Genomic DNA, 14,357 nt, shown 5'->3' on the forward strand with positions numbered 1-14,357 from the left:
GGGCACAATGGGCTGCGTTTAAGGGTCATGAAACAACCAGGCTGACAGAGCTCAAAGGTCCCCGCACCTCTCTGGTGCCTGACTGCTCTCCCAGAAGGTCAGAGTCCAGTTCCATCCCTACCAGCAAAGGCACGGTGCAAACTGATCCAACAGCTGTCACTCCCACAGTGTTATCTGCTGAACAGGTGTGACCATGCCTCAACACAGCAACGGGCATCCACCTTTGCCAGGAGCAAAGTGCCCTGAACCACAGTGCAAAAGAAATGCAGACTTCTGCCTTGCTCCTACCCTGCAGTTACCACAGCCAGGAGGGTCCCATGCCCTGCCTCCACAGCCACATCACCCTGAAACACTGCTTGTGAAGCTGCTGCAAGGGGCTGAGCCAGTTAATACTCTGAGTCACCTCCATGACTGTTTTGTCCGCAAATGGTCTAACAGGACCAGTTTCTGCTTCAGCTCCAGATGCCTGTCATGACACCAGTCTCCACTTCTGTTTAGAATCACAGAATTGTTTAGGTTGGAAAGGACTTCTAAGCTCATTGAGTCCAACTGTTAACCCAGCACTGCCCTGTTCATCACTAAACCACGTCCCCAGGTGTCACATCCACTGTTTAACCCACCAGAAGGACACAGGAGCCCCAGCCAGACCAGACCAATCATCAGAAAGGTCAGGAGCAAATAGTTTGTTCATTTTGTTTTAGATCCTACATGAGGTAAGGAGAGACAGAACCTGTCAAATTACTTAGTTTGTCATACTCTAGGGTATTAGTGGAGTAACAAGAACAGCTAGTCTACATATGCGTTATTAATAACCTGCAACTATTCTATGACAATCTTGATGGCATCAGTCCCTCCCCCAGCTCATCCCTACCCACCCTGTAGAGCTGCAGCTCTGGCACACAGACACCACTCAGCAGCTCAGGGGCACCAGCACCTTTCTCAGGATGGCACTGGCTTGAAAATTGATCTACTCCAACTTGAGACTGGTTGATGGGGTGAAGATGAACAGCCTCTGGTTCCTGGTGCCCAGGAGGGCTCCCTCACCCTGGGCCATGTGCAGCAGGAGTCAGGGCAGGGGCACTTGACTTGTGTCTTTTCAAACATGGTAGAAGACAGTTCCTACCCACAGCCTTAGAGATCAGAGAAGAAATGTGATCCAGAACTGAAATAACACATACTTTGGGCCCCTGAGATTGGCCAGAGTTGAGCCAGGCTGACCTTTTGCACAAGTCACTGGGCTGTCACAGCAGGAATTTAGTTTGTGACTGGCTTTAAAACACTACAGATGAGAGAGGACCACACAGAGAAGATCTAGGCCAGTTAGCACCTCCCCCTTCCCAGCTCATGTGTGCACAGCAAACTTAACAGCAAGATCTGTGGGTTATCCTGGCATCCTCCTCAGCAGCCACATTTGTACAGACCCTCTGACCATGCATGAAACAATCTCACCCGAGACCTCAGTGCTGTGATGGGCTCTGCTTCCTACTGGAAGGGCTTTCACAGGTCTCTCCACCCTGGTACAACACTGCAGCAGCAGCTGCTGCAAATCCCCAACATGTATACAGTGCTAACACAAACTAGATAGTAAAGCAATGGTTTATATTGTAAAATAATGTTTTTCTCAATAAACCCTGGTTAAACCCAGACAGACCATTCTCAGTGATCCCCTTTCTGCTGTGGCCAGGGTTCTGTTACTACAAGTATTTTTTTAAGCAGAAATCCCTGTCACCAGCTAGATTCTTTCCTCAGAGCTCCAGCAAGCCCTTGGGCAGCAGTATTCTCAGTGCCAAGAAATAAGAGGTCAGGGGCTAAAAGACCTTGCTGAAAGGAAGAGCAGGGAAATGTGGGAAAAGGTGGAGTCAATAACTCCACAGTCATCAAGTGCTTCAGTTTAGGAAGGGCCTAGATCTATAGTCAGCAGGATGAGACTGGAAGTTGGATCAGATTGCCCAAGGCTGTTAAGACAAGTCTTGAGCACCTCAAAGATGGAGGTGCCCCAATGCTTCTAGGGAAGGATCCCACTGCTTCAGCCAGGCTCTACTATGAGCATCACCCTGCATGGCAGTTCTCTCCTCATCACAGAAGGCTGTGGCTTTGTACATGGATGACAAGAGGGAACACCTTATCTCTCAGTGAGCAACCTGAACTCTCCTGGGTACACCTCCATAATTACCCACGTTACCCTCCTTCAACTGCAGCTGCTTCCAAGGGCAGCAGAGCCAGAGGTGCTTGCTCCCCAACAGCTGGTTGCCCCAAGCAGTCCTAGCTGGATCCTAACCTACCCTTCCCACAGGTGACATCAGCTCACCCTTCACCAAAGACTAGGGCATTATCCATCCTGCTCTGAGCCACTTATCAACCAACCTCGTCCTGCTCAGCCATAAAGCAGCGGAGTCAATTTTTATTGCTGCTTCCAGTTCTGCTCAATATGACCTTTTGCTGATCTGCCTTAGAGACAAGTGGGCAACGTTGGAAAAAGCAGGATCAATTCCATCCAAATGTCAGTCCCTTTCAGATCCACAATGGCTCATTTCAAATCCCAGCTTGTTGCTGCAGGCTCCTTCCCCAACACTCCTGACTGAGGCCAAGCCATCAGAACAAAGTCCTTTCACCAGTCTCACCATAGGAAGTGACTGAGCCACCAGCACAGAAAGGTACAGCACTGACTCTGCTCCTGTTCATGCTGGTGGATGGAATCAGCCACAAAGCCAGAGATACCAATTCTGAGATGAGTTCAGGACCTACAAAAAACCTCCTCCAGCAGACAGGACTTCACAACCACACAGCTGAGCATGGAAGGCCCTGCTGCAGGCAAGGACTGGCAGGAACAGCTTCCCCATTCACCCTGTGCTTTCTCCACTCACCATGATGTGGGGAGGTGGCAGCACATGTTTCCTCCCGGTCCTACATCCCTTTTAGCACAAATCCCCTCAGCAGATCCAGGACTTTGTTTACAACTGGAAGTGATTTCTGGATGACAGACTCATGCAAAAGAGGAGAAAAAGCCACGAAGCATTAACAACAGGAATAATCTTAACTCACAGCATCAGTCCCACTCCAGTGCAGCCCCAGTGACTGCCTCTTAGCAGTGGTGGTCCAACAGGCCACTCAGGCTGCAGATGGAGCTGGGGGTATAAACGTGGATGAATAACTGGTAGCTTACATTGCTAGGCAATGACTAGCCCTGCCCAGGGCTGGGAACATCAAGGAGTATTTCCAATGGTCTTGAAGTTGTAAAGGTTTCATTGCCCACTCCTCACTCACACAGTGTGCTCGCTTGCCCAACGAGCTCCAATTCTTGAAACCCAGTTTCTCCACTCCCCTGGAGCAAAGGCTTCCCCTGCTCACCTGAAACATAAATTTCCCTTCCCTCAGCAAAGGGCAGCAGAGCCTGGTGCTGACATGCCTACTAGTGCACTAATCCCTGCTGTCTGTGAGAAGAGCTTGGCCCTGCCTCCATATCTCCATGAGAACTCAAATAGGTTAGCTGTAATACTGGCTTTGAGGGGAAAGGAAGGCTCAAAGAGCCTGGGAGAACAGCTGCCAAGCCACCAGCATGCTTGATGTAGAACTGAAAGTCACAGAGGAAAAAGGGAGTGAGAGTTTCCACCTCCTGTGGTGAAGAAGCTCCCCCCGCAGTCACTGCTGTGCAAGGGGTGCAAGGAACCATGGATGGTCACAGGAACTTGGATTTTGTCCGATATAAAAGCATGGGAGTCCATTCTGAAGCACCTACAGTCCTGCAGTACAGGTCTGTTGTGACACCTGGTGGCTAAAGGAACTCTTGCAGCACCTGCCAGCAGCCTGCCCCATTTTTTTGTAATCCTAGATGAATGATCTCATTTCCATTGACCTCAGGTGAGAGCAGGAACAAGGCAAGGGAATGTGGTCAAGACACACTGAACATCTCTGAGCCATCCCGTGGTCTCAGCAGCAGCTCACACTTCTGTGATGTGCCATAACCTGCCATGCAGTTTTGTGTCCCTGTCCCACTTCTGTTTGGAGCAGAGTGCAGCCTGGGAGGAGCACGCTTTGTAGTGCTACAACAGGGTCACGTGGAGAAGAAACTCATTACAAAAATCTACAAGACCTTCCTGATGCATGAGGGCTGGGCCAGGATTTCATTATTGCCATCACATGTACATTCCAAGCTAGCTTCCACCCTGGTGAAGACCCAAACCCCCATGTCCACTGCTGGGACCCAGGCTTCACATATATATTTATTATATATACACATCCCAGGGAAACAAAGGAGCTCGTCCCACTGCACAGTTTTCTTGAACGACTGTCCATGCTGCTTATTCAAGTTGCAACATCACTCTTCCCACGGACTCACATCTGTGTCGATGGCCACACAGTTATAGGCAGCATAGCGCAACTTCTCTTCACATACCTTGGCTCTAGGGATGGCAGAAGGGGAAAAAATAAAGGTAAGGAGCGGTTTTCATTGCTGCATTTGCCAGTTGAGAGGAAAAAACGTTCACCAGCTGCTCACAGAGAGAACCCAAACAACCACGTGGGACAGGCAAAGGACAAAATTGTGGCAAAGTGATGGGGCCCTATGGGTCAGTACCATGGTTAAGAAGAGAGCCCAGACACACAGTCCCTCAGATGTAGGGAAGCACAAAAACTTACGTGGCATAGTTGGGCAAGAAGAGAGTGCTGGAGCAGGTGGATGACTCTGGCAAAGCATCTGTCGTCTCAGAGCTTGGGGAGATGGTGACAAACTGGTTAGAACCATCAGGCCAGTAGGCAGCGGAGACCAGATCACACATCCCTTTGGTGTGGGATCTGTCAGCCTTGCAGTCTACAAAGAATGGACTTACCCCATCTTGTCTGGATAGATGTAGATCCGTGCTGGAAGGCGACTCCTGCCAGTGACAAATCTGAGGAAGCGGCTGCGATCCTCTGTGAAGGAAAAGCAAAGGTATCAGCAAACCCTAGAGGGATATGAGATGGACTATAGCTGCTTCAGGTATCCACAGTGATAGCAAGCAGTTCCTTCAACCCAGCTGCTTGCCCTCCTTGGCCCCCAGCTGTTCCCCAGTCAGCAATGAGGGTTGGTTTCACCCTCCCAGTTCCCAACTAGCAGCATTTGTCATGGCATGGGATATGTAGGGACAGAGCAAAAATTGCTCACCATTGGTGAAGTTGTTGAGCGCTTCCCAGAAGTACTGAACACGGGTGTCCTGTGGCTCAAAGTCCTCAAACCGGGCTGTTAGAAAGGATACAGAAAAGGAGTTTATTAAAAATCTAAGCTCCTCCTTCTTTGCCAGCACATAAAGAAACCTCTGGGTGCCTGCAAGGTGTGAGCACACAGACCCAAGATACAAGGGACACATGCAGTCAGGCCCCTCTCAGGAAGCACAGCCAGATCCACATCTGAGCTTCACAGAGGCTCAAATACTGGCTGCCTAGGGATGCCTCAGCCTCTACTCTGAGGCTCAGCATGGAGTTAACAAACAACCCTGCCCCCATCAGCATCCAGCTAAAGCCAGGAAGTATACAGATCCACACTGTCACTGTAATAAAGGCTAATACTGGCCTCCCACACCTCTCCTTGTTTCAGCACAGAGGACAGTCTTGTTTTCAGGAATAGAATTTTCAGCAGAGCACTTCACTTACTAAGCTTCTTCAAGGCATCAACTGTGACTTCAGGGTCTCCACAGACCTTTTTTTCCAGTTCCTGCCACGTAAGGAGGTCAAGAACAGCTTGGGGCACCACCTTCAGCAGCCCAGCCTGCATGGCCATGATCTGAAAAGCAGACAGGGCAGGTAAGCAGCATGTCTTGCCCACTTCTCTGACTCATGGCTGAGCCTAGGGACTCTACTGGATGCAAGCCATGTGACTGCAGAGTAAACACTCCAAGGAACCTGAAGAAGGGACAGAATCCCAGAGGGATGCATCCCAGTTCATTCAGGAAGCCTGTGACAGAGCTGGGAATAAAAACCCCTACCATCCATGCTGCTGGAAGCAACTCTGCTTCTGAACAACTCCATAGGCTCCAGGACCTCACCAAAAGGCTGGCTACCAGAAACAGAGTGGGGGGACGTCCCTGGGAACTAATGACCACCAACACTATGGGACAGCATTACCTGCTCCTTGCTCTCCTCCAGCCGAGCCTTTTGCACCAGGCGGATGAACTCCTTGCGGTCCTCATAGCGCACCACAGTGTTGCTGCCATTGGGGATGAGCTCCACCATGCGCTGGTCACTTAGCACTGTTGTGTAGGTCAGCTCATTCCCAAATTTGAACTCAAAGGTGTCTTTGTCCATGACTTCCATCACCTCCAGGAGCTTTACCTGCCAAGGCCCCAGATAAGTGCCTGTTAGAGAGATGCCCTGTGAGCAGTGATGTGTCCAGGTCCCCGTCTCCTCCCTTCCCAGACAAGTGACAATGACACAGCATGCGACATGCTGCCACAGAGCTGTTTAGAACACTTTGTGTGCTTGAAGCAATAGTCAATAAGGCTGCATCTCTATATCACCATTTGCTGCATTCTATAGCTAAGAGCTATCCTTTGTTGTGTAGGTTTCTTTGACATATCACAGGAGGAAGCAAGTACATGAGGACAGGGACACAATTCACCATCCTGCTGAGTGCCACAAGAAATAGGATAGGAACTGGAAGGCTGTGCCTCTCACCAACACCGAGTCCACAGCTGGGAAGTCTTTGCTCCAGCTGACCTCCTCCCCTGTTAACTGTTTCCATACGAAGCCAGGAAGAGCCAGGACCTGAAGGAGAACAGAGATTTTGCTGAGTCTGCCTGAAAATGAGACATCCTCAAAGAAGGAGATAGAGCTCAACAATGCAGAAACAAAGAAGCTTCCCTGATCTCCCTGTCCATTTGTAGGGTTCATCATAGCCAAGCAGAGACCAGGCACTGTCTTCCAAGTTCTCAGCAGCAGCCCCCAAAACTCAGCCTGTGAGTTCTCCAAACACCTTAGCCCCAAGCCCTGCCAAACACCTTTTGTCCCAGTGTTTGACCACAGAGCCTTCCCACACTCCTGTCAGACAGGCTGTAGGAGGGGGCTAACAACTCCCTTTGCAGCAAATCTCACAGGGATGGTGTTGAAAGCTTACCAGAAACTCCTTGCCCCTCAGAGCTGCTCCCATGATCTGCCCAATCCATTCATACTTTGAGAAGTCTTTACAGGAGGGGTTGGGGACATACATGTCCCTGGCTTCTCCAGTGCCATTACCCTACAGGAGTGGGAAAGCAAAACTCCAAGTCATGATCTCAGCAGAGAATGAAACACCACAGACCATTCCTGCTGTGCCTCTGGGCACTTCTCACAGCAGAAGTGGCCTAACTGCCCATCCTCCTTGACACTATTCCCAGTGAGAGACCAGCCAGTATGCAGGCACTCGTTAGCATATTCTAAAATGAGATGCCACGAAACAATTTACCCAACCCTTCACAAAGAAAAGCTTTGGACCAGCAGAAGTAGGTACGTTCCTGGCATGCAAGGGGACAGGGACAGCACTGCATTAGTGGGCACAGAAGGGTCTGTCCCAAATATCCCAACCCATGGCACCTGGTTTGATGTGCGCACGAAGAAGGGCAAAGGCACAGGGGTGTCTGCCGAGCTGGGGCACAGCTCCTCTGACATGTCCGCCAGGCTGTCCCGAAAACCGCCACCTGCAACCCCAAAAGGAGGGCATTTTTAGTGACGTGAACTCCCCATGTGCTGACCATCAGTTATGGAGCAAAGATGAAGAATTCTGGTCCAACCTGGTCCTGGTTTAGCAGAAGGCTCCTGTCAGAGCCTAGTGGCACTGGAGGAAATAAGACAGGAGAAATAACATCCCTGCCTTCCCTAGGAAGGACAGCCAAAAAGAGCAAGGGCACTGGTAAAGCTGTTAGTGACTAATGGAGGTCTGGTCCCCATGCCAGCAAGCAGCATCGAGGACATGGCTGGGAGCGGCAGGACAAGGCAACCTGCCTTCCCCTTCTCCTCCATGGGCAGTAACACTGGGAGCAAACAAGAGCCCCTACAGCAACAGTCACCCCATCAACCCCCAACTGCTCCAGAGAAGCTCCTGCCTCCCACAGTCCCTACCTTGGTCGATGATGCCCTCTGCGATGAACTTGCACTCCCACCACTGGTCATAACGCAATGGCCACCTGTGGAAAACCAGGCATTGCCTGAGGTGCTATTCAAAGCCAAGGAGGTGCTGGGAAAGCAGCAGGCACAGCAGAAACACCAGAGGACTAAGGTGGAGCAGACTGGGCTTAGGACAGGACACGATCTCAATCTCCTGAGACAATTGTATCCTCAGTCAGGAGGTGACACCTTGGGAAACAGGCCCTCATCCTGTGGCTGAGCTGGCTCCTGTCCTAGCAAAACCTCTTCAGTGCACAGGATACATAGAGGCTTCCCAAACACCCTGCTGTGACAGAGGACACAGCTCCCAGCCCTGCATGATGCCCTCTCTCAACCAGATACCACTTACCTATAATCTAGAGGCTTTTCAAACTTGTCCGAAGGTTTCAGGCCTTCATATACCTGGAACAAGCAGAGAAGATCAAGGCTGGTATCCCCTCTCCAGGTGAACTGGTCCCAGGTGGTGGCAGGAAATTGGAAGAAATCTGGTTTGCTCAAAACCATTAAATACTGACTAAAGCTGGTCTCTAAATGGTCTAAAGCCCTTCATTTTTGGAAAGGAAACACAAATTACAGTACCACACTGTATGGAGCTTTAGGCCTTAGAGATGCATTAAACACGTTAAATTTCACAGCAGTCTGAGCTGTTTGTGGACATATAGAGCACTAGATCTTTTGAAGGCAGGGGGAGAATGAGCCCAGGAAGATCAGCATTGTTGTAAAACCATGAGTCAGGACTGTATGCAGCTGCATGACTGTTGCCACACAAGAATTCTTTGCTGTCCTTTTAGTGTAACGAGATTGTTACACTCTGAATTAACAGCATGCCACAGAGAGCATCCAGGACAGAGCACAGATTTCAACTCGGAGATCCCAAATACCTTTGAGATGTTATTCCTGGATATGGGATCATCAGCACATGTAATTATAGAGCCTCTGAGTCATGTGAAGGGGCCTTGAGGACTGCAGGTATCTCCAGCTTCAAGCTATCCCTTTTACCCACCTTTATGTAGATCATTTTGATTTTAGAATGCCCCACTTTCCCCAAAGCAGCAGGAATCCTTCCAGGAGGGACAGTACCTGGGTGAAGACAGCATTCTTGCAGCTGGGGTCCAGGGCAGGGTTGTCTCGGTGCTCCATAGCCAGGCGTCGGTTAATATAGAGCCGGGGCATGAAATTGGGCTTGCTGGTCTCCGAGTCCTTCAAACACTGGGTAATGAGCGCTGTGCGCTTCTTGGACAGCAGCAAGAACTGCTTGATATGCTGCCAACAGGTATGTACAAAACATGTCACCTGCTTTCTGCTGTAGACTGCACCTCCAGTTCTCTCCCCTTCCCAGGGCCACTGCCTTCCCACACAGGTACATTCCCCTTGACAATATTTGCTCATCCTCTGCCTCTAAAAGATTCTGCATTCTGGCTTGAGAGAGACATCAAGCTCAGTCCTCAATCCATCAGCTGTCATCTGATGTTCACACTCCAGAATTGCTTAGACTCTCCTTTACTCTCACTCCCACCAGAACACTATCCCTCCTATTTGTAGACAAAGCCAACTCCTCTAAACAAACAAGAATCCTCAAATGCTTTGGGTCTTGTGTTGAGCTGGCACAAGAATTACAGTGCTTTCTGACTAGGCCTGGAAACACACAGAATAGGGCTAATCCCAGTAATGTTCAGCATGTGTATTCTTGGAGAGGATATATGGAAAACAGACAACTGGATGGATGAACACAGCATTATGAAAAAGATGGAAAGCAAAAGCTTATCAAAGCCAAAAATAAGTTATTGGTAAAAGCCTTGCAGTTTGGACACAGCCAGCTCAAAGCTGCTGGCAGGAAGTGCAGGAACAGAGTGTCCTGGGCTGAGATCTTGGAGGGGAGGTGTGTCCAGCTCACAAGCCCAGTGCTGCTATGGGCCAAGTCCTTCGGAGGGTGAAATGTTCTGGTTTGATTCTTCTTACCCCACAGCTACATGCTTCCACATCAGTGGTTTGGCAGGAAACTGACCTCTAAACAATATCACTTTTCATAGCATTAATGAACTGAGCTCAGCCAGGTACTTTCCTTGACTTGCTTTAAAGGCAACAAGCACTGGCTGCCTTCCTTGACATAGCCCAAGTGCAGTCATCCTGTCAGACTGAGGCCTCAACAAGACATTGAGGGAACTGCTCACCTTGAGTTTGCTGAATGTGCCAACAGTGTGGTCCCACGCTGGCACTAAGTGATGCAGGACACTGTCCAGGAGCTTGATGAACCTAAATCCCAAAGAAGGTATTGAAACACAGGAAGAACAAGTCTGCACAAGTCCATGCCAGACCAGGCACCCCCTGGTCACAAGCAGAAAAATAACAACTCATCCAAACCAAACTCAGCATAGATTTTTACATCACACAGCCTTTGGTACTAAATTTCTACACTCTGAGCACTGCAGTGATAGTGATCTTGCACCCCTTACAAGGGACTCTGTGCAGCTATGCTGTGCTTACAACACACCAGACACCAAACATGAGCTGCAAAACTCCTCTGAAAGCACAAGGAAGCTACCCCAGAGAGCCCGCTTTGTTCCCAAATGATTTGGCTATTTTCTCCAGTGTCCAGAATGTCATCCCAAAGGGAATCACGCGACTTTACAGCACCCAGCCATATGCATGCCAAAGATGGCACCAATCCCTGTAGGCAATGCCACTCCACCTGTCTGCTCCCCTCCACACCATACCTTTGAATAAGCACAGCTCGTCGGTACAGTAGGTCAGGGTCAGTCCCTTCTAGACGAGGGTAGCGCACCAAACTGGGCAGCTGGAACATGTCAGCACTGAGTCCCAAGTCCCTCTGTCGGGAGGATTTGATTTTGATGCCTCGAATACGAACGTCAATCCCATCATCTGCCAAGGAAGACCATGGATGATATGCTAAGACCAAAAGGATGTAAGCCTTCCAGCATGGGAGGTCTACAAGCAAAAGGATTAGGAATGTGACTAGCTCAATCAGCTCTGAGGCTGGGCACCGAAAGCCTGAAATACCTCTGTAAAGAACTGGGGCATTTACAGGAGAAAAAATAAATAAATAACTGAGGGCAGAAAAAGACAGGATGAAAGATGAGAACTTCCAAAACTTCAGATCTCCCTGGAGTTTCCCATGGGTCTTTTGTATCTCATCAGAAACAGCACGCAGGAACAAGAAGCACAAGTCACAGAACAAACTCTTAATATACAGAATCTTACAGGTGCATTATGGATGCAGCCACTATAGCCAGCCCTACCTCGGCACTCCACAATCCGGATCTCGATGACAGGCAGGTGTGTTGTCATGTCCTCAAGGATGCACACATCCCCAATGTAGCTGCTGCAAACACAGCACACATGAAGGCTGAAAGGCTGTTCCCTCGCCCATCCTGCCAAAATCCACTTGGACGCTTGTAAGGGAAGAGGGTTTACATCTTTTGAAATGGGAGCCTGTGGCAGGAACCCAGCCTACAATACGGTTGAATGCCTGAACCTGCTGGTGACTCAGGTCCAGGTGACACGATTCTGATGTGTCCCACAATCAGATCAGGAGAGCACTGATGACTGTGCTGCCTGGTATTGTAGGCAGAGTGAACCCACACCTCAGAGAGCCTACAGCTCAGAGAGCCTGGCTGGGGCCACATGACTGCTTAGGGCTGGAGTGTTCAGCACCTCCAGCCCCTGCAAGGGCCACGCTAACCTGTGCACCTCCATCCACTCACTCCTCAATGCAGACGTCGTTCAGTTTCTTCAGACTGTCCCCCTCGCCCCCATACACAGCGACTCGCTGGGGCGTGAAGTTCTCATCATTAGAATCCACTGTCAGCAGCAGTTTCCTGCAAAGGGAAGCAGGACATGAGGACAAGACAACAGCATCTGAACACCCCCTTCATCACTGCTCCCCTTCATTGCCTGGTCACACTGTTACCAAGCACATGCAGCTGGTGCTCTGATCCCTGGGAACCTGTGACAGTGCCAAGACCCCTTCAAACCCAGAGCCAGAGTAAAGCTTGAGGGGCAAGGAGTGCAGGGCATATTTGGGCCATGACAGACTCAGGCAGATACAGGAAGTCACAGAACTTGTCCCAGTCACAAGCCAGTGTACAGAGCAGAGAAAACTCACTTGACAATGGTGCCTTTCTTCATGTTGAGGCGCACCCAGTGCTGGCCCTGCGACCCATCACTCTCCCAGTACGTGTCTGCACGGCTGTCAGTCAGGCATGACACATTGAAATCCTCCTGGAAGAGGGCAGTGAATGAAAGGAAGATCAGATGGGCATGGGATTCACTTTCCTATAGTGGTTACTTTTGTTGTGAATCTTAGTGCCAAGGGCCATCACATTGGCCTGTTCCCTTTGCTTGGCTGTGGGCAGACATGGGGAGCAGAGAGCCAACAGGACACTGGGACTGACCCTCCAAGGTGCTCTAGGGTCACACACAGAGCACAGAATAACAAACCCTCCTTAAAATCAGCTTAGCAGCTCATATTAGCATTAGCTTTTCAAACCACTGTCCCTCCAGGGGCCACATTACACAATATGCTGCATGATGCTCTCCAGGATTCTCTACCACATCCTCAAACACAGCCCAGTCCACCCCAGAGCAGCACAGGAAGCTCCATGCTCCACATGCCAGTGGTACAGCTGGGCCAATGCAGCCTTGTCCCTTTAACCCACCGTGTAGGACGAGACATCGATGCTGTCCACGTACTGCTTAACGCTGCCCAAGTTCTCATCTTCCTTCCCAATGTGATCATACAGGAAATGTACTAGGTCTTCATCACATTCGTAAGTCCATGTTGGGGGCACAAACCTACCAGGGAAAAGGGATTACTGGGTCTAGAGAGTCAGAGGAGTTTATGGGTCAAAAGAGGTTCACATCTCGCTTGCCTTGTCTTGCCCTGTTTCCTGTTTTTTTGCAGGCTTATCCAGGACAAGACTGTGATACGCAGAGCTGTTCCCCACTGCCCGTCTTCCTCCCTCTTCCCCCCAGGTCTGCAGGAGACAGCTGTCTGAGCAGCCAAGGAGAGACAGCAGTCTGTCTCCCATCACAGCAGAAGTCAAGAAACATTTCATACCGAAGCTTCTCTACTGCAGCCTCATCCTGCTCCATGGGCCTGGGCTTTGCTCCGAGGCGCAGGGAGTATGTCAGATCCACCACCTGCTCCCATCTGAAACAACAGAGAGAAGTGGAAGGAGTGAGGAAACGCCAGAAGGGAAAAGGAGTACCTTTAAGGGGAAGATTTGAGTTTAAAGCCCCATCGTGCTCCATCACCTCCAGCCTCATCTGTCACCCTTTCCTTTCCATTCATGTCTACTCCTTCCACAACCCGCTGGACAGGTGACAAGCACAGTGCCCGAGCCAAACCCACTTCACTCCACATCCGGCATCCCTCTTGCCTCATCTCGATGGAGCAGGAAGAGCCGAGCGGGAGCATCCCGAGCGCCCACACAGCTGGTCCCGGGGGAGCACCTCCCTGCTCCCGGGGACCCAGCGGGGCATCGCGGCGGCCCCGCACCTGATGACGGGTTTGTAGTCAACCCCGAAGAGCTGCTGCTGCCTCTGGATCCGCTCCGTGGACTCCACGGGCACCAGCCGGTCCCCACCGTCAGCGTGTTTGCACACCAGCACCCAACCCTCCTCTAGATCGCAGCCGCTCCGGTACTCCTCCAGCTGCTCCTGCGGGGACAGCCGGCGGTCAGGCGGGGCCAGGCCGGGCCCTCCGCGGGCTGCCGCACCCGCGTTACCTTGCTGAGTTTGACCCAGAGCCCGGCGCTGTTGCAGTACTCCTCGCCGGTGGCGCGCAGGCAGCCGCCCTTCCGCACCTCGATGGTGGCCCGCGCCGCCCGCTTCCCGCCCCGCGCCGGCCCCGGGCTGTCCCACACGCTGAGGAGGCTGCGGGCGGCGGCGGCGGCGGCGGCGGCGGCGGGGTCCTTGCAGATCTTGTACTGCACCTCCCTGGGCACGTAGCAGAGCGCGGCGGGCAGCGCCCGGGCGCGGCGGAAGCACTCGCTGCACTGCAGCAGGAACCGCAGCCGGCCCAGCACCTGGTGCGGAGCCTCCCCGCCCGCCCGCATCGCGCCCCGGGCCCCGGCCGAGCCCCGCTCTGGGTTACGGCGGACCCCGCCCGCCGACGGGAAAGATGGCGGCGCCCGTGCCACGTACGGAAGAGTGAGCAGCAGGGCAAGATGGCGGCGCACGGAGGGAGGCGGGGAAAGATGGCGGCGGGCGGAGAGGCGGGACTACGG

General features: G+C 51.6%; 1 protein-coding gene across 2 annotated transcripts; it reads right to left on the reverse strand.

Moving 5' to 3' along the window:
* Positions 1-4,095: 4,095 nt before the first annotated feature.
* LOC139676542 (E3 ubiquitin-protein ligase HECTD3-like) lies at positions 4,096-14,312 on the reverse strand. 2 transcript variants are annotated; one of them, XM_071565616.1, is made up of 21 exons: positions 13,935-14,312; positions 13,628-13,788; positions 13,187-13,279; positions 12,786-12,921; positions 12,233-12,348; positions 11,832-11,945; positions 11,367-11,449; positions 10,824-10,989; positions 10,281-10,362; positions 9,190-9,372; positions 8,459-8,511; positions 8,065-8,129; positions 7,540-7,643; positions 7,085-7,204; positions 6,646-6,735; positions 6,097-6,303; positions 5,626-5,755; positions 5,141-5,215; positions 4,827-4,908; positions 4,636-4,707; positions 4,096-4,400 (listed from the first exon to the last, which is right to left on the reverse strand). In XM_071565616.1, the coding sequence occupies exons 1-21, from the start codon at positions 14,184-14,186 to the stop codon at positions 4,316-4,318; spliced, it is 2,469 nt and encodes an 822-aa protein (XP_071421717.1). In that variant the 5' UTR covers positions 14,187-14,312; the 3' UTR covers positions 4,096-4,315. The 2 variants fall into 2 exon arrangements, with proteins under 2 accessions (XP_071421717.1, XP_071421716.1); XM_071565615.1 differs by having other exon boundaries at positions 13,857-14,312.
* Positions 14,313-14,357: the final 45 nt, after the last annotated feature.

This window comes from Pithys albifrons, chromosome 10 (assembly GCF_047495875.1).
Source record: "Pithys albifrons albifrons isolate INPA30051 chromosome 10, PitAlb_v1, whole genome shotgun sequence".
Taxonomy (NCBI): domain Eukaryota; kingdom Metazoa; phylum Chordata; class Aves; order Passeriformes; family Thamnophilidae; genus Pithys; species Pithys albifrons.